Source organism: Amia ocellicauda, chromosome 2 (genome assembly GCF_036373705.1).
Source record: "Amia ocellicauda isolate fAmiCal2 chromosome 2, fAmiCal2.hap1, whole genome shotgun sequence".
In the NCBI taxonomy this organism is placed as follows: Eukaryota; Metazoa; Chordata; class Actinopteri; order Amiiformes; family Amiidae; genus Amia; species Amia ocellicauda.
In genome coordinates this window covers 46,668,376-46,687,590 of record NC_089851.1, presented here as the reverse complement: position 1 = coordinate 46,687,590, position 19,215 = coordinate 46,668,376, and the positions used below count along the sequence as shown (strand labels likewise).

The 19,215-nt window shown below is 38.4% G+C and overlaps 1 protein-coding gene across 2 annotated transcripts; it reads left to right on the top strand.

Moving 5' to 3' along the window:
* Positions 1 to 9,111: 9,111 nt before the first annotated feature.
* On the top strand, positions 9,112 to 17,731 carry nol7 (nucleolar protein 7). Of its 2 annotated transcripts, none has more exons than XM_066687087.1 (8): positions 9,112 to 9,341; positions 11,729 to 11,789; positions 12,080 to 12,135; positions 13,157 to 13,182; positions 13,766 to 13,862; positions 14,283 to 14,404; positions 16,483 to 16,560; positions 17,038 to 17,731. In XM_066687087.1, the coding sequence occupies exons 1-8, from the start codon at positions 9,148 to 9,150 to the stop codon at positions 17,184 to 17,186; spliced, it is 783 nt and encodes a 260-aa protein (XP_066543184.1). In that variant the 5' UTR covers positions 9,112 to 9,147; the 3' UTR covers positions 17,187 to 17,731. The 2 variants fall into 2 exon arrangements, with proteins under 2 accessions (XP_066543184.1, XP_066543192.1); XM_066687095.1 differs by having other exon boundaries at positions 9,115 to 9,341; positions 17,113 to 17,731.
* The last annotated feature ends 1,484 nt before the right edge of the window (positions 17,732 to 19,215 follow it).

Sequence of the window (19,215 nt, the reverse complement as noted above, 5' to 3'; positions counted from 1 at the left end):
ATTTTGTTTTTGTTAAACAGTTATTTACATAAAAGATGTAAAAAAGGAATCATTATTTGTAACGTTTGCATCCTAGTTTGCACTGTTTTTTGTGGCTCCAGAGCTGGGGCTGGTTAAAAGCAGCCGGAGCTGGAGCAGCAGTGTGGAGCTGCACTGGATCCCCTCCAGAGCTGGAGCTGGGGCTGTTGGAGCCGACCTGGAGCTGGAGCAGGGGGCCTCCATCAGCTCCAGAGCCAGCTTGGAGCTGGAGTTGAACTTCTGGAGCCACTCCGGAGCCGGAGCCACCAAACCCGGAGCACTGCCAACCCTACTAAATTGCATTTCCCATTGCACTTTATTTACCCAAACGAGACCCAAAAACATGATCTAGACTAAACATTTCATACTTTGGTGTGAAGTATTGTAAAGAAAATAACGGTGTGACGCAGCGGCCCTGAGCAGAGCTGCGGCCGAGTGGAGCTCAGCCCTGCCGGCCGGTGCACCACTGCACTGTACTGGCATTACTCATATACCGGCTATAGGCTGCATACAGCACCATTGTATTATAACGGCATAATATTAATAATGCATTACAATTCCTGCTGGGTAATAATTCCTGTAGAGCTTTCAATATATTCTCAGTTATTGCATAGTATTTATTGAAACCTTTCAACCGACAATTTGTGCACTGGTTCTTATTTTAATTGCGTTTTTTTAGCTGTGGTGTCAGTTTCACCAGTGTACACCAGAGCATTATTAATACATTACATTTTGTCAATGTCACAAACAAAAACATAACTAGTTGAAATGTAAAACAAAACGATTAGTGGTTATGAATCGAGCTATGAGTAACAATAGTAGTCAATACATTGTGATTGGCACACTTTGTTGCCCTTAGCGTGGTTAGTTATCCATAGTTAGTGCACAGCTACAGCAGGACTGATAGCCCGTCTCAGTCTCCTCTAGTGCAGCAGCAGTGGGTTGGTTTGGCTGCAATGGAGAGCTTGTTTGGTCCACAGCTGGGGACGAACTTCAGCCGCTCAGTTCAGTGCTATGTGTATTAAACCTGCGGACTAGTTTAGTCATCATCTCCAGTAAGTACGCAGCTTCAGTTTGTTGCAACTGACCCAATTTTACTAATTCAAGAATAGTTTGTTTTCTTCTAATCTGTTTCATTGGATGTAATGCCAGTTATGAGGAGGATTATATTGCATGCTTTGAATAGATTAAATATTACATTTAATATAACTACATTGTCAGTTGTTACAATAATAGCCGGCCTTTATTACTTATTATCATCATATTATTTCAGACAAGAAATCGAACAAGGTTAAATGTCATCATTTATGCATATCTACACTGCATAATAGTGAAGTGAGTGTTTTAGTGATTGGGGGCACAGCAATCTGCCTTACATTTCTGCAGCCAAGACTTTCACAGAGCTTCTGTGCATCGTACTTGACCATCGAAGTGAAGAGCATCACAGCTTCATATCCCTTTTCCCTGGCACACTCCTCCACGGTTCAGCACTGGGCTTTGGCAATGCCATCACCTGTGTGTCTCCTTCGCACTAACCAGTACTTCAGCTGGACAGAGGCTGCAGTGTTTGCTTTCTATGTAGGTATCCTGATATCGCCCATGTCTTCTTTAAGGGACCTCTCGATTGCTGAACATGTAGCTGATGGTGTCAAAATTAATTTGTTCTCTTTGGAACATGGAATGCATACCTGGAAATTACCTGCAACCTTTTTTTGTGCCTTGAAGGTAGTGGAAAGTCACTGCAGAAGAAGCAAGATAAGACAACAGCTTGATATTATTAGACTTTTGCAGTAATAAAGGTCATAACAAGAGACGTGTCTGTTTTTGTGTTTTTGTCAACTTTGAAATGATTTAGAAAGGTAGGTGAAATGAGTCAGTGGCAAGCAGTAAATAGTCTATATGGGCCGGGCCCTCTTCAGTGGGTTAATGCAATTCTTGGACTCAGTTTTGTGCAGACAAGGAAGAGATGGTTCATGGACTCTTACAATGTATTCCCTAATGCTGAGGTGGCAAACCATGGTCCTGGACAGCCACACTGCCTTCTGGTGCTTGTTATATGCAAACTGTTAACAAATGAATTGATTCAGTTCTTAGGCTTAATCAGTGAACATATTATTGTACTAAGGATATTCGGTGGACAGGGATTTAAAGAAACCTATAAAACATCCAAGATCATGGATCGCTCACCACTGCCTAAATGCATTAAAAAGCACTTACATTAAAACAAATCTATCAGTAGGAGCTCAGAATACACAGTAAAACAAACTAACCAAAACAATGTGCTTTACTGTGATCAAAGACATGTTTCTGTTTCTCTCTCTCAGAACAACAGAGGAGGGACTGAAAACAGAACCGCACAAGTTGGATGCAGAAAATGAGGAAAAGGTAAAAACTGTAAATTTCAGAAAACGCATTTATTTTGCTGTGAAAAGACTTGGTAGTAGTGTAATTTAGTTTGTCTAATCTTGATCAGCTATTCAGAAATGTATAGTACATACCAATAAAAAGCTAAACATTACGCCAAGGGAAACCAGCCCACAAACAAGAATTGTTATACTTATTGAATTATCAGTAGCAAGTAGGCCTAAGTAGATTTGGTCTCACTTCCTACAATAACTTAATATCACCCCAAAACCAGACAATTTTTGACCACTGCCTTATTACATTTGAGCTGCTTCGATTAGCGACGGACACATGAGAGGAACATTACATCTCGTCACCTAAATCCTACTGCCATTACTAAATGCCATTACTACCCTGTTGCCTCCTGCTAGCTTTACAATATGCTAAGCACTGCTTTAGATACAGTAGCTAAATTAAGGACCAGATAAATTATTATTATAATTGTATTATAATTTATTTCTTAGCAAACGCCCTTGTCCAGGGCGATTTACAAAATATCAAAGCAGTACAAAGTGCAATAATACAGTGCAGTACAGTACAATACAGTGTAGTAATACAGTGCAGTTCAGGCATAATACATTTTACAAATTTAGAATTTAAACAAGTGTATAGGAGATACAGTAAGCAATATATAAGGACTTACATCCTAGATTGTAAAAGCTGATAAGTGCAGACAAGATGTTAAGTCAAAGTTAAGAACTAAGGGAGAGGGAGGATAGGGGAAATCAAAATAAACAATACAACAAAACAAGTGCTAGTAATGCAACGCAAGAGTATGACAAAATGTCATAAAAAAGTCAAAAAGTGCAATCTTAAAGGAGAATAAATGATTAAATTACAAGTAGAGTCTGAAAAGATGTGTCTTGAGTAAGTGCCGGAAGGAGGTCAAGGACTCTGCTGTTTTGACTTTGGTGGGAAGGTAGTTCCACCATTTAGGGGCCAGGGATGAGAAGGAGTGACTCTGGAGGAAGGAGAGTTGAGAGGAGCCTAAGTTAGTCTTCTGGCACTGGAAGACCACAGTGGTCTGGAGGGGCTGTATGGGGAGATGAGGGTCTTCAGGTAACTTGGTGCGGTGTGGTCAAGACAGCGGTAGGTGAGGGTCAATGTCTTGATCTGAATGTGTGCCGGGATCGGGAGCCAGTGGAGGGAGCATTAAACCTAGGAAATGCTCACCATGGTTTAACAAGCACACTCGCCCCCATAAAACAGAATGCCGTAGATAGTGACATAATAAATGGAGAACTACAAAACTAGAGGTCTTCCATGATTGACAGCACAGTAAGATACAAGCAGGCCCTATCCTCTGCTAGTTATAGACGCATAACAATAACCCAGACTTTCTTTTTAACAGAATAGCGACACTCACTATTCAGCAGGTAGAGCTGCAATTACTTTATTGATCCTTTCGATAGCAAAGTAAACGGCATTAGAAAATAGATAGAATTGGAGACACACACAAATACTATAGCCTTGTGCTTTCCTTCTCAGTCCCTGCCTACTTTGGACTCATTTAATGCAGTAAATCACTAGGAATTAGTCTCCTTAATTACTAAAATGAAAACTACAACCTGCACACCAGACCATAGAACATAGGCGCCGAGTATGCAGGGGAGAGCCCCCCCCGCTCCTACTGGTGAAAACACCGTCAGCTCCACCCCCACCCCCCTGCTCTTACGGGAGAAAACACCGCCCCTTGCTCTTGCTAATTATTTTCTCTGACAGTGGTCGTAGGGGTTTCGGCTTAGTAACTCAGCCCCCCCGGGAATATCAAAACTCTGCGCCTTTGCTAGGGCCTGTGCTTTTTCTAATCTATATCAATGATCTGGACTCTGGGATAGTTAGCAAACTTGTCAAATTTGCAGATGATACTAAAATAGGTGGCTCAGCAGATACAATCTCGGCAGCACAGGTTATTCAAAGGGAATTAGATCATATTCAGTTGTGGGCCGACACCTGGCAGATGAAATTCAATGTGGACAAGTGCAAGGTATTACACGCAGGTAACAAAAATGCCCACTATAATTACACTATGGGAGGAATAGAACTAGATGAAGATCGCATGAGAAAGACCTAGGAGTCTACGTGGACTCCTCGCTTTCTCCATCCATACAATGTGGGGAAGCAATAAAAAAGGCAAACACAATGTTTGGGTATATTGTCAAACATGTAGAATTGAGAACAAGGGCAGTAATGTTCAGACTGTACAATGCACTAGTTAGACCTCATTTGGATACTGTGTACAGTTCTGGGCTCCACACTACAAGAAAGATATCGCTGCTCTAGAGGCAGTTCAGAGGCGAACAACCAGTTTTTGTATTATAGTTAAGTATATTTATATATATACGACCTACCTCAAACCATTCAGCCATCCAGTGCACAATACATAAGGCAGTGGCGTCATAATGGCAGTAACTATGACTGATTGATTGATTGATTGACATAAACCAATGACATCTAAATAAACAAAGGACGAGTCAGTATTAGGGTTGCCAACATAATGAAGAGAAACATTTTGCATTCGGTATTGAATCAGTATGAATCGATTTGTTATGTATTTTTACAATTTCAGGTTTTACTGTGAGAAGCTGCCCATATATAACATTCATGACAAATGCTTAAGTTGTACTGTACAAACTAATAAAGCTTTTGTGTTTGTATTCACATCTTCATTGGCCATTGCTATGTCACAGGATTTTAAAAACAGCGACCTTCTCACATAGTCCTCCTCGTAAACTAAAGAAGCTGCAAAATTACTAATGGGAAACTGAATTCCTCTGACTTTGTAATAATAATAATAATTATAATAATAATAATCATCTTTCATACCGCAAGGTTCAAGGCACTGCACAAAAACAAAAAAGAAGGTAACAGACCACAAAGATTACAATCAAAATTAATAACATTTAGTGCTTTAAATGTAAGCAATACAATTTTAAAATCAATTCGATATTTCACTGGAAGCCAGTGCAAAGAAGCAAGTACAAGAGTTATATGTGCTCTCCTTTTGGTTTTGGTAAGGACCCTTGCAGCTGCATTTTGCACAAGCTGCAGCCTTAATAAAGCTTGGCTAGTAAGTCCAGAAAAAAGAGCACTACAGTAGTCCAGTCTACATGAGATAAGAGCATGGATCACTTACTAGAGGTCTTCCATTACTTTCAGCATCAGATAAAGACAGAAATGATCTAATTTTGGCAATGTTTCTTAGATGATAAAAACATACTTTTGTAATCATTTTAATATGATTTAATATCATTGTAGCTTTAATGATAATGCATTTAAGGCGAACTGCACAGTCTTTAGGCGGGTTTTGACATTTTTTGCATGTGCATTACAACCAAAGGAGTATAGATCATGAAGCATGCTCTTCAGCTGGAAATGTACTCTTTAATGTTTAATGCAGGTAGAACAAAACATATCAGTGACACCATATCTTACCCATTTCTGCAAGATTTCTATTGCTTTAGATCAGTTGTGAGAAACCTAAATTAATCAGTGGGCCTAAGTCCAGGTGTCTAATACAGTGGGGGAAAAAAGTATTTGATCCCCTGCTGATTTTGTACGTTTGCCCACTGACAAAGAAATGATCAGTCTATAATTTTAATGGCAGGTGTATTTTAACAGTGAGAGACAGAATAACAACAAAAAAATCCAGAAAAACGCATTTCAAAAAAAGTTATAGATTGATTTGCATGTTAATGAGGGAAATAAGTATTTGACCCCTTCGACTTAGTACTTGGTGGCAAAACCCTTGCTGGCAATCACGGAGGTCAGACGTTTCTTGTAGTTGGCCTCCAGGTTTGCACACATCTCAGGAGGGATTTTGTCCCACTCCTCTTTGCAGATTCCCTCCAAGGCATTAAGGTTTCAAGGCTGACGTTTGGCAACTCGAACCTTCAGCTCCCTCCACAGATTTTCTATGGGATTAAGGTCTGGAGACTGGCTAGGCCACTCCAGGACCTTAATGTGCTTCTTCTTGAGCCACTCCTTTGTTGCCTTGGCTGTGTGTTATGACCTTGTCATGCTGGAATACCCATCCACGACCCATTTTCAATGCCCTGGCCGAGGGAAGGAGGTTCTCACCCAAGATATGACGGTACATGGCCCTGTCCATCGTCCCTTTGATGTGGTGCAGTTGTCCTGTCCCCTTAGCAGAAAAAACACCCCCAAAGCATAATGTTTCCACCTCCATGTTTGATGGTGGGGATGGTGTTCTTGGGGTCATTCCTCCTCCTCCAAACACAGCGAGTTGAGATGATGCCAAAGAGCTTGATTTTGGTCTCATCTGACCACAACACTTTCACCCAGTTCTCCTCTGAATCATTCAGATGTTGGCAAACTTCAGACGGGCCTGTACATGTGCTTTCTTGAGCAGGGGGACCTTGCGGGTGCTGCAGGATTTCAGTCCTTCACGGCGTAGTGTGTTACCAATTGTTTTCTTGGTGACTATGGTCCCAGCTGCCTTGAGATCATTAACAAGATCCTCCCGTGTAGTTCTGGGCTGATTCCTCACCGTTCTCATGATCATTGAAACTCCACGAGGTGAGATCTTGCATGGAGCCCCAGACTGAGGGAGACTGACAGTTATTTTGTGTTTCTTCCATTTGCGAATAATCGCACCAACTGTTGTCACCTTCTCACCAAGCTGCTTGGTGATGGTCTTGTAGCCCATTCCAGCCTTGTGTAGGCCTACAATCTTATCCCTGACATCCTTGGACAGCTCTTTGGTCTTGGCCGTGTTGGAGAGTTTGGAATCTGATTGATTGATTGCGTCTGTGGACAGGTGTCTTTTATACAGGTAACGAGCTGAGATTAGGAGCACTCCCTTTAAGAGAGTGCTCCTAATCTCAGCTCGTTACCTGTATAAAAGACACCTGGGAGCCAGAAATCTTGCTGATTGATAGGGGATCAAATACTTATTTCCCTCATTAACATGCAAATCAATTTATAACTTTTTTGAAATGCGTTTTTCTGGATTTTTTGCTGTTATTCTGTCTCTCACTGTTAAAATACAACTACCATTAAAATTATAGACTGATAATTTCTTTGTCAGTGGGCAAACGTACAAAATCAGCAGGGGATCAAATACTTTTTTCCCTCACTGTAAGTGCCTGGGCTGCAAGACTCATTTTACCACAATTTCAAGCCACAAATGCTACATTTTAATTAAAAAATGGCAATATAGTGCTATAAATACATATCAACAATGTATAAAACAAGTAACATTGACACAAAATAAGCATATATATATCCCTCTGTTGCCTCATTCATCATGATGTCTTGTTTGTGGTGGTGTGACATTTCTAAGCTTTATGCCAGGTTTTTAAATTTTATTTAAATGATTGTTTGTGTATCTGACCTAAGTTTGGCTCTCGTGATGGCTTCTGGGTTCTCCTCTGTGCCCTGTCTGCCAATTGAGTGACCTTTGACCACAGCTCTTGGATTCTCCTCTTCAACTTTGTGTGCCAGCTCTAAATCCCTCTCCAGCCCTTTAAACTACCTCCTTTTCCAGACCAGCATTAGCCCCCCTACCTGGGTCCACTTCTAATGGCCATGGTCCTCTTGACAGGGAAGGGGGAAATCAATCGTTCAATAAATGAAATGTATTACATTTTGTCATTTTATTTGTTTACCTCAGTCATCTCCCCCTGCTGGAGCCCGAGTCTGAGATATTTTTTTCTTTTATTGATTAATAATTGTTTTTATTAATTGATGATTGTCTTTTAAAAAATGACTTTTAATTCGTTTTAATGAATTCTGGATTTTAAAATGCACTTGGTTTTTTTTTGTTTTGTTTTTTTGTCAAATGCGTTAACTGTTATGTTTAGTATTCAAATGCATCAGATTGTTTTGTTTTTGTTTCTTTGATGTTTTTGTTATTTTAATGATTTATCTGATGCATTTCCCGTTTAACCGTTTTGTTGGTTTGGCAGTTTTTGCCACTAAATCACTAGTTTATTGGTTTAATTGATTTGTTGCACAATTATATTTTGAGTTATTTGGTATTTCGGTTTTGTTATAATCGCATAAGATTTTTAAGTGCTTTTAGAATTTTAAACAAATTTTAATCATAAGTATAAAAAGTTTGTATGTTTTTATTTTGTAATGTAAAATACTTTCCCATTAAACAGTATTTTACCTCAGTCGATAATCTGATTTGTCAAGTCACCTATGTGCATAGCCTAAGTTAAAGTTTATTAATACTTAATACAGACGAAATACATTTCCAGATCTGTGGCTAAATAACATGTATTTTTCTTGGATGTGGTTTTCTTCGAGAAAAAATTGAGGAACAGTAAAAACACCTTGATTGCTTCAATATAATATTGGATTAAAGCACCACATTCATCTCTTGTGCGCCCCCCTTATAAGACACACACAAACACATGCGCACTTTGCTAAAGTCGTATTTACTTAAAACTTTTGGTACTTAAGTACACTTGAATGTAAATACTTGTTTTACTATTATTCATGTATAGTTGGAATGGGAGACTTTTTACTTTTACTGGTGTAAGTTTTTTGATTTTACTCAAGTGTAACTTCCGAGTACTTTTTACACCTCTGGTATCAAGGGAGCAAGAGGTCGGGGTCAAGTCCAAACATAACTGGGATTTGGTGTTTCTTCAAGGTGTCATCAGCTGAAAGACATCCTCGCCACTAGGGGCGCTGCACTCGTGTCTCCTGACCACAGCCCGGCTTCCGGCTGGTGTGAAAGGTGAAGTTGGAAAGATGGCGAAAAGACAGCATGGGAAACTGTGCTCTGCTCCGACTAGAAGAAGCGCTAGAAACAGGCCGCAGGAAGAAAGCATGGACATTGCAGGCCAGTCAAGTGGGGACGAGGAGGCTCCCGAAGAAGTGACTTTTGAAGAATCCAAAGCGGCGGCTGCGCAGAGCTTGAAAGACTCTCTGGAGGCCATTCGAAGGTAATTATATCGTCATTATGAAATTATGTATTGCTGTTATCTTTTGAATACTCCTCATTCCAACACAGCCGTTTCTGTGATGATAATCCACGTTTCCCCTGGAGTCTGCATGTAATCATTCATCATTCATTCATTCACACACGGTGCAATAAACTCGCTGCATGAGATTGTAATACATGATTATTACACTGGTTATAGCCCCTAGAGGGGCGCAGTTCATTCATTTGATTCGATCCGGTTCAGTCTATTGAATCGATTGGAAAAGATAAGTTCATCTGATCCACTGAAATGGATCAGCTCGACGTGTCTGATATGTGTTGCTGCTATATATCAAGGCAGGTTTGTTTGAACAGGAAAACAAGCATGCAGTCCTAAAGTTTGTACTTGACAAGCACAGTTAAATCAGAGACGCAACAGTTTTGAAAAAGTAAAACCCAATAAAAAAAACAAAAAAACTGTAGCATAGCAAAATGTATCCATATAAAATTCATTCACATTTAAGCTCAACACCTCAAAACTATGCAAATACTCAATTTAAGAGTGCATAATATATAATGTATAATAAAACAGCATTTCTAGTTAATTTGTATGAACTATTATCATTAATCATATTTGTATAACAGGTCGTTGTAGTATTTTACCAATATTAGTATTGGAACAAATGTATGTGTAGGTTTGAGCTGGGAAATTCAAAATAAAGTTTGAAGAGGTTTTAATATACTACATGGGTTCATTACAAGGCTTATTATACTTCTACAGTATAATAGTTTAACATTACTAGTTACCAAATGTTAAGTATTTATTTAAATAAAATTACTGATTTATTCAATAGTATTTTAATAATTAAAAATAAAGGAGCATACATTGGTGTACTTGTAGAAACTGAAGTGGTAGTGTTATTTACACCCCAGACTAGGTGACAGTAACATGTGGAATACGGATTTTATCCGACAGTTGCCTACAATCATAAGAGCCCACAAGGACAAAAAGGACAGGACCATTTCAAGATCACTTGTGACCAGGCTATCCAGCACACTGCTGAACTCTTATGGACAGTACCTATAGAACAGCGGTCTCAAATGTAATCCCCGGAGGGCCGTGTGTATGATGCCGGTTTTCCTTCCAACTGACTCCTCAATTACTTAATTGGTCTAATTGTTTAATTAGCTAGATGCATTTAACACCTATCCAGGCCCTGGGATATTTTATAAGCAACTGTATCTTGAATCAAATGCACTTTTAGACCATCAATTGTAAAATACCTCGCAATGTATTTTGTAAATATGCCAAATTGAAAAATATTGGACAAATTAATTAATTGAGGACTCGGTGGGAACAAACACCAGTATACACATGGCCCTCCAGGAACTGAGTTTGAGACCCCTTCTGTAGAAAGTCAACACCCCCTTGAACTTAAACCACATTTTGTGGTTAATGCTTTGTGGAAGTTCCTTTGACAGCAATTATAGCTGTGAGTTTTTGTGATAGGTCTCCATCAACTTTGCACTCCTAGATTTGGCAATATTTGACCATTCTCCTTTTAAAAATAAATAAAATAATTCAAGCTCTGTCAAGTTCCTTGGGGACCACAGTCTTCATTATGCCACAGATGTTCGATTGGATTTAGACTGGGTCTCTGACTGGGCCTCTAAACGACATTTACCCTTTTGTCCCTTAGCCACTCCAGCAGAGATTGGGCTGTGTGCTTTGGGTCGCCGTCTTGGTGGTCCAATACACCTTCCACTTCGTTGTAGTCTTGGCCATACTCCAAGGGATATTCAAGACCTTTTTTATTATTATTATTTTTATACCCATCCACTGATCTATGCTTTTCAAGAATTGCATCCTGGAGTTAATTTGTCTTTGGCTTTGAAATGCACAACCCAGCAATGGAAACCTACAGGAACTGCAGAATTAATCCTGGAATCATGTGTACCTTCCAGAATTATTCTCACCCTTTTTACATTTTAACAAACCTACTATATAAAACAAATACAACTAATGAGCTATATTTTAATGCTCAAACACATTGAATATATTCAATTTTAATAATGATTCAATGGAATCAACCAAAATAACACCCTTTGTTTAGTTTTTACAATACAATGTTGAGTTTCGGCTGGTTATCTCTTTGCAAAATCAGACCCACCTGCAATTCAATCCCAGCAGAGCAAACCATTACAGCTCAATGTTCAGCCCACGTCCCCACAGTAGTTAACAGTTATCAGAACTCCATATTCAGTGTAGATTTTTCTGCACACAGGACAAGAACAATGCATAGGGTTTGTCTGTACTAACTGCTTAAAAGACTTTGCAAATGCATGTGTACCAAAACATTGTCTAGAAACCTTTGCAGTTTGTTAACACATTAACTTTTTGTTTTGAAGAAACAAGGAACATGTAAAGAAGATACGAAGAGAGAGACAGGAGATGTTCAAGGAGCAGAAGGTAAAACTGACACATTTAGGGATTTGTGAACCGGCATTTTAATGATGGTAAATTCTTGTAATTAAAATTAAATTATGTTAACCTCTACATTGTTTAACTTTCCTCTTCTTTTTTTCTTTACTGACCTTCTCTCAGATCACTATTTTCAAACCACCAATTTTAAGCAAAGCACTATTTCTGTCTAATACGGTATAACATTGTTCCCATTCATTGTATCATCTACATGACAAAATATTGTCGATTTTGATTGCATTTCTGATCCATTGTTTTTATTTTTAAAACCATGACAGAAAAGAAAGCTGCTTCCTGAAGATCTCTTGGAGGAAATTGACTCCTCTATCCCTGGGTAGGTTGTAATTTCTTAATCCAAATTCTTCAAAGCTTTTAAAGTCACAATGTGTTGACATTCTGGCAATGAAGACCTTTGAGAAATGCATTGGAGATGGAGAGCAGGAGGTATTGCTAAAGGTTTTGATTGTATTTAAGATCCATTGACTGATTTAAGGACAATCCGAGTCCAAAACTGGTGCTTTGGTTCGTATCCTTATAGTTGAAGGCAGATGTGAACCTTTGAAGATTCAACCAGGCATGTATGCAGTCTTGATTAATTTTTATTCCCCATTGTCAAAAAGCTGAATTCTTAAATGTCTTTTGATTTGTTTAATGCCGTTTACATTTTATTGGTAGCAGTCCAGATCCCTTGTCATCCATCTCTATACACAAATATAGCCTTCTGTTGTTGGGCAAAGCAATTAAAACACTGACTGCCTGGGATCACTTGACAGTTCTAAATAATTAATACTCTCCTAGTACTAGTATTGTGTTATACTGATTAGTTTGTTCAGTGGATAAACAACTTGTGTACTTGTACCATTAAATATGACATCTGTGCAGCTTCACATCATTTTTGTTCATTCATGCTTTCTTTACCAGTCCCTTTTGAACAGATCAATCCATGCTGTATTATTATTAATAATAATAATATTGTTATTATTATTATTATATTTATTTATTGGCAGATGCCCTTGTCCAGGGTGACTTACAAAATATCAGAGCAGTACAAAGTGCAATAATACAGTGCATAATACATTTTACAAATTTAGAATTTACACAAGTGTATTGGAGGTACAGTAAGCAATCCTAGATTGTAAAAGCTGATAAGGGCAGACGATGTTAAGTCAAAGGGAAAGGGTGCATAGGGGAAATCAAAATAAACAATTCAAGGGCTAGTATTGCAAAGGCAAGAGTATGACAAGGTGTTGTATAAATGCAGTCTTGTAAAGCCTGTTATGCACAGAAGACCAGTTGATCAGATTTACTTGACCATCCAAATAGAAAATAAGTGAACTTTTTTCTTCTTTTGATAGGAAACCCAAAACAACAGAAATCCAAGGTATGACTATTAGCATGTTTGAAGGGTGGGTGTGTAGAACATTTGGACTTGCTTTTCAACAATTCTCAAAAGATGAAATTTGTATTTAAACATTGGAGCTTGATTACTTAATTAGATTATAGTAAGAACTTTTGTCTGTGTGTGTGTGTCCTCAACCACATAAATTGCACTGACAAACCATGTTTGTTCTGTATTGCTTATACAATGCTGCATTGGACACTGGCGAGATTACATGTCACCAGTGAGCCAAAAGGATATATAGTATATAGTGGCTTTTTAAATATTTAAGAAATCATTGTTACAATTACTAATAAACCAGTTATTGAGACAATTGTTATTATGAATTGCTGTTAATTAGAAGTGATTCATGATTTGATGCAGTGTAATCTCAGCAAAATATTCTCCTACCTGCTTTTGCAGATGCAGTTTTGGTGGTGATCCTGATACTTACTGATTACTTACTACTGATTTTAAGGAACATTGAGAGTGGTAGTGGGTTATAAAAAGTGAACTGGGAAACTTAATCTATGTTCTGAATTTCGTCCTTGAACAATGATGGGCTTGATTAACTGGAACCTGGTAGAAAAAGAAGAGAATGGAGACGACCAAGATGAGGCCTGGGATTCAGAAGAAAGTCAGGGTGCTTCTGAAAAAGAGGACAAGAGGAAAGCTAAATCCAGGTAATGACATGATATTCTGCAGGGACCATACAACAGTCCATCCATTGTAACAAATCCATGTATTTGATTATTACAGTAATCATCATTGGCAGCTTTGGATTGAAATATTCAGAATCGCACTCCACTGGAGAACTGGTCTCGTCTAGCATTTTCCAGTTGTGAGGAGCAGTGTACAGTTGGCCAAGTGCCACACAGGGGAGCAGGGTGGAAGCCAACTTATCACACAAGTGACTCCTGTGACTTCTTAGGTACCTACACTGGGAGTGCAAATGGAGATTTTAATGAATACAATTATAATCCTAACAAACAGCAGGTGCCCATATGGTTTTTATCACGTATTGTAAGGCTAATTCATACTCTAAAGTTGTATTGCTGTAATAAATTTGAATGTTCAAAAAAACTTGTATTTTTTCCCTTTAGGTTGAGGGCAAACTTCAAGGTTGTAAGGGTGAAAGATCAAAAGCTGGCAAATGCAAAACAAACAAGTGGTATTGATTTCATCAATTCCCGTCTCTACCGCCTCAATAGCAACAGAACGACACGTAAGCACAAATATTCTCTTCTGTGTTCAGAGAGGTGTGATGGTTCTGTTTGCTTTTGTTTACATTTTACTTTTTTGGCTTCGTATCTAAGAGCTAGTTCTAACTCTTGCTCCTAAAAGCACATTGGTCAACATTGGTGCAAGAAGGAATCAGATTTATTCTTATTATATTAGCTTCCATTACCACCTGATAAATAAGAAATGAAAGCTGATTTTTACTATATTTTATCAAGGTTCAGAAGTGTTATATTGAGAAATCTACACATTGCTTCAATAATAAATTTGATCCTTCTGTTAGTTGTTGTAAGGAATTTATTTTACATTGTAAATTCTACTATTACTTTTTCCATAATAATTAATAATTTTCTCACCTCCGTGAAGTTGGCACCCCATATAATTAAATAATCACCAAAACTGTTCCATTCATTTGTGCTGTGTTTGTGCTGATTTGTGCCGCAAAAATGAACATTTGTGCTGGTTTGGTGTTTGAGATTACGCATTCTTTTTTGGGCTGTGTGACGTCACTCTCCACCCCATCTCGCTCAAATGGCTCCAAACTGGTGTCATTCGTTCATGCTCGATTTGTGCCGGTTTGTGCCGTTAAAACAAACGCTGTAACTATTTCCCTTCCTTAGATATAGCAAGAATGTTTTTGGGAGTGGTGACGTCATTTTCCACCCCATTTTGTTCAAATCGCTTCAAACTGGTGTCATTCATTTGTGCTCGATTTGTGCCGTTAAAATGAACACTTTATCTATTTCCATTCCTTAGAAATAACAAATATGATTGGGGCTGTGATGTCACTCTCCACCCCATGTTGTCCAAATCGCTCCAAACTGGTGTCATTCGTTTGTGCTCGATTTGTGCCGTTAAAAGAAACAATCTAATTCCCTTACATAGAAATAACAAAATTATCTCCATGATCTGTAACATCAGTCGTGCATTTACCCCATCTCGTCCAATGCACTCATTTTCCGACTCGTTCGTTTGTGCTCTCGGTGCAGGTTTCTTACCGTTTCACGTTTTTAAAACCACTCGCTCTCGCTCTTTTATTGTATTTTCTATTTTTATTTTGAGCGCTCTTTTATAATTTCTTTAGTTTCTCATGCTGCAACTCAGCACAGTGAGACAGATTGTAATAGAGATTTCGGGTAGCCCCCTGTGTTCCTTGCGGTGGGAGCTGTTAAACCTTTTGTGCTTCTTATATTTCTCTGGATCTTCTACACGAGAGCAGCAGAGCTTCCAGAGGGGAGCAGAGCAGCAATGGGCTCGGAGGCGCACAGTCGGGAGCGATGGACCAGAACACAAGCAACATTATATTAAGTTCCAATATACACGAGGTGAATTCAAACAAGTGCTACACGAGCACAGATACAGGGCATATGTGATTTGGATTTGAAGCTTGAAGTTACTGCCAATGATCAAACTGTCAATACTGAAAGAAAAAAAAACAAAAAACAATGACATCAACGGTAAGAAACCTGCACCGAGAGCACAAACGAACGAGTCAGAAAATGAGTGCATTGGACGAGATGGGGTAAATGCACGACTGATGTCACAGATCCGGGAGATAATTTTGTTATTTCTATGTAAGGGAATTAGATTGTTTCTTTTAACTGCACAAACCGGCACAAATCGAGCACGAACGAATGACACCAGTTTGGAGCGATTTCAGCGAGATGGGGTGGAGAGTGACGTCACACAGCCCAAAAAAGAATGCGTAATATCTCAAACACCAAACCAGCACAAATGTTCATTTTTGCGGCACAAATCAGCACAAACACAGCACAAATGAATGGAATAGTTTTGGTGATTATTTAATTATATGGGGTGCCAACTTCACGGAGGTAATTTTCTCTTGTTTATACTCAAGGTTATAAAGGCAGTATTGTATTTTGTCAGTAAATAAGTACAACTTGTCTCCGCATAGGACCCCATTATACCATAGAATTTCCATAGCAGACACTAAACTGAACCCTAGAAAAATTAATTCAGCTGTCCTTTGGTCCTTGGGCTCAAGTTTTTTTGTGTTTTATACTATTGTATTCACTTGTATTTTTGTTTTGGTCTCACTATCAGCAAACCAGTTACTGTCTCTGCAAAACAAGACTGCAGAGAACAAGAGTGCAGCAGTGGAGTTTATCAGCAAGTCATGGGGTGAGCTTATTAGTCTGTATATAACTTTTATATTGGGATAAGCTTCACATGGATTGTTACAGGTGCAACTTTCCCTGCAATTGCCCAAACTTCAGTTGTCTTGAACACAATGACAGCTGTGAAGAACACAATCCGTAAGATCATGGTCATTATTACAAATCTGTATATAAATGTATTTGGTTATGGATATTTCATGACTTCACATGAGGACTTCATTAGACTTTACATTGTAACGATTACAGATATTGTTGCACTAATTAAGCTCAGTAATTATTTTTCTGCTGTGTCTACCTAGATTTAAAGGTAGTGTTTTTAATACGTGTTCAGATCACAATTAAATCAGATCTGATGACCGGTGTAAAAATCATGTACATTTAAAGGGCTGCTGATGTATCTAACTGAGATCTTAATCCAAAAATTAAGATCCTGTAAGGTCTGTTTACCATCAGATGACCAAAATCTCTTTTAAATGTTTAGGTGGGTGTCCATTTGTGGTCATGTGTTACTCCTTCAGAGGGAGAAGAGGACTAAAGTGTCTCATTGTTATTCCAGCATCCCAGAAGAAGACAAGAGCAGATACATTTAAAAAGAGATGGATTCACAAGCAGAGAGTGGAGGACATCTAAATGGGAACAGATGGATCCACATGGGATAGAGCTGTTCCCACTGCCTGTATACTGTGACCTGAGGAAGAGCTCAGTTTAAGATTAATTCTGGGGAAATTCTGGATGTAGACCCTTTCTGCATCACTGTCTTCTAGGATTAAAGTCTGTGGCTTGCTGTCAACAGCTGTATGTGAACTAGATGCAAGAATTACATAGTCTGAGTTTGTTTTGCTTAAGGGGACAATAGTATTTTTAAAGTACCCCAATTACTCCTCTGAGAATCCTGATCAAGTGATCTCTAAACTCTGGCTGCATCACAGGTGGCCTATAAGCAGGGCAGTACGTCGATTTTGTGGAGTAGTAACTTCAATCATAAACCAATCGGAAAGATCTGGATAGAAGATGGACAAAAAAAAAATGTAAATGCCTGAACTTTCCCTCATTTCCATTTATAGATTTGTAAAATAAATGAAAGCTCAAAATTCTTAAATATATAAAATGCTGCTTTGCCAAATATCTTTTCTGAAGGGAGTGTTTTATAAAAAATAAAATAAAAAAATCCTAAAGCTGGCATTAAATGAGATTTATTTTGTTAGCTGACTTTATCAATGAATCGCTTAAAATCCATTTGAGTTTCATATAAAGCTGTATTGATTTTGGCTGGTGCGTGACTGGTCAGGATAGGAAATGGATAGAGAGCCACTCATACGCTATTCTGTGTAATATAATAGCTTGTTGCTTATGGTGAACTACAAGAATTTCATGTTTGAAACAAAATTGTTTGCTGAAACATATATAAAACCTTTACATTTTTTTAATTTTAACCAATCAGCCATAACATTATGACCACCTGCCTAATATTGTGTAGGTCCCCCTTTTGCCATCAAAACAGCCCTGACCCGTTGAGCCATGGACTCCACTAGACCTCTGAAGGTGTGCTGTGGTATCTGGCACCAAGATGTTAGCAGCAGATCCTTTAAGTCCTGTAAGTTGCAAGGTGGGGCCTCCATGTATATATACTGCTCAAAAAAATTAAGGGAACACTCCAAGTTCAGAAATCAATGTTAAGTGTTCCCTTAATTTTTTTGAGCAGTGTGTGTGTGTGTGTTATATATATACACGCATGGATAAACGGAGAAATACAAAGCGGTAGGGATTAAAACCATCCATCAAATCATTGTACAGCGATTTTGAGTTGGGCTTGTCTCCTTGCAAGTAACAATGCTGAGGCTCTGGATAATCTGAACTAGGGCAAGTGTAAGCACAATGATGGCAAACCTCTTTCCGGGTCCCTGTGCCAAACAGTCAGAATGCAGAGGGGTCTACACTTACTTTGGCTTTACTAAATCTGAAGAAAAAAATAAAACTTATAGATCAAGAGAATTCATACTTTGAAAGACTTTGATAAGATGGAAAGTTTTTTGTGTGTGGACACATTTTTGAAACTTATCAATCAACTTCCACAATACACCATTCTTGATTTTTCAATGGGAAAGCTGTATAATGAAGTATAAATCTATCTGTTTAGGATGTCAAATTTTTCATGGAACACAGAATTAGGTTGACAACACTCACTAAAGCAGTGGTCCCCAATCCCCTGCTGGTTTTTGGCATTTTCATTAATTGAACTTTTAACTGGCCTAATCAGAGCTTAAGACTTTTAAATAATTTAAACCAATCAGGTTGAATACAAAAGTATATTAGTTACCCAAATTATTCAAATGTTACTAATTTACATTTTAAAAGTGCAATAAAGCAAATCAGTTCAATTAAAGTTTTAGTGAATTGAGGGTGGATCACAAACCAGCAGGACACTGGGTCCCCGGGAGCAGGACTGGGAACCCCCGCACTAAAGCATGCTGGAAATAAGCAAGGAAAATGAGAGCAAGACTGTATTCATTTACATTCATGCACAGGCACTTTAGGGTTAGACCTGGTAGCCAATTCATAACATAGTCATCTTTCATGAGAGGGGAAAATCTATTTAATTAACAGACCTATTGGTTTTACTAAAGTAAATACTTGAACTCAAACTCAAAGAAAAAAACAT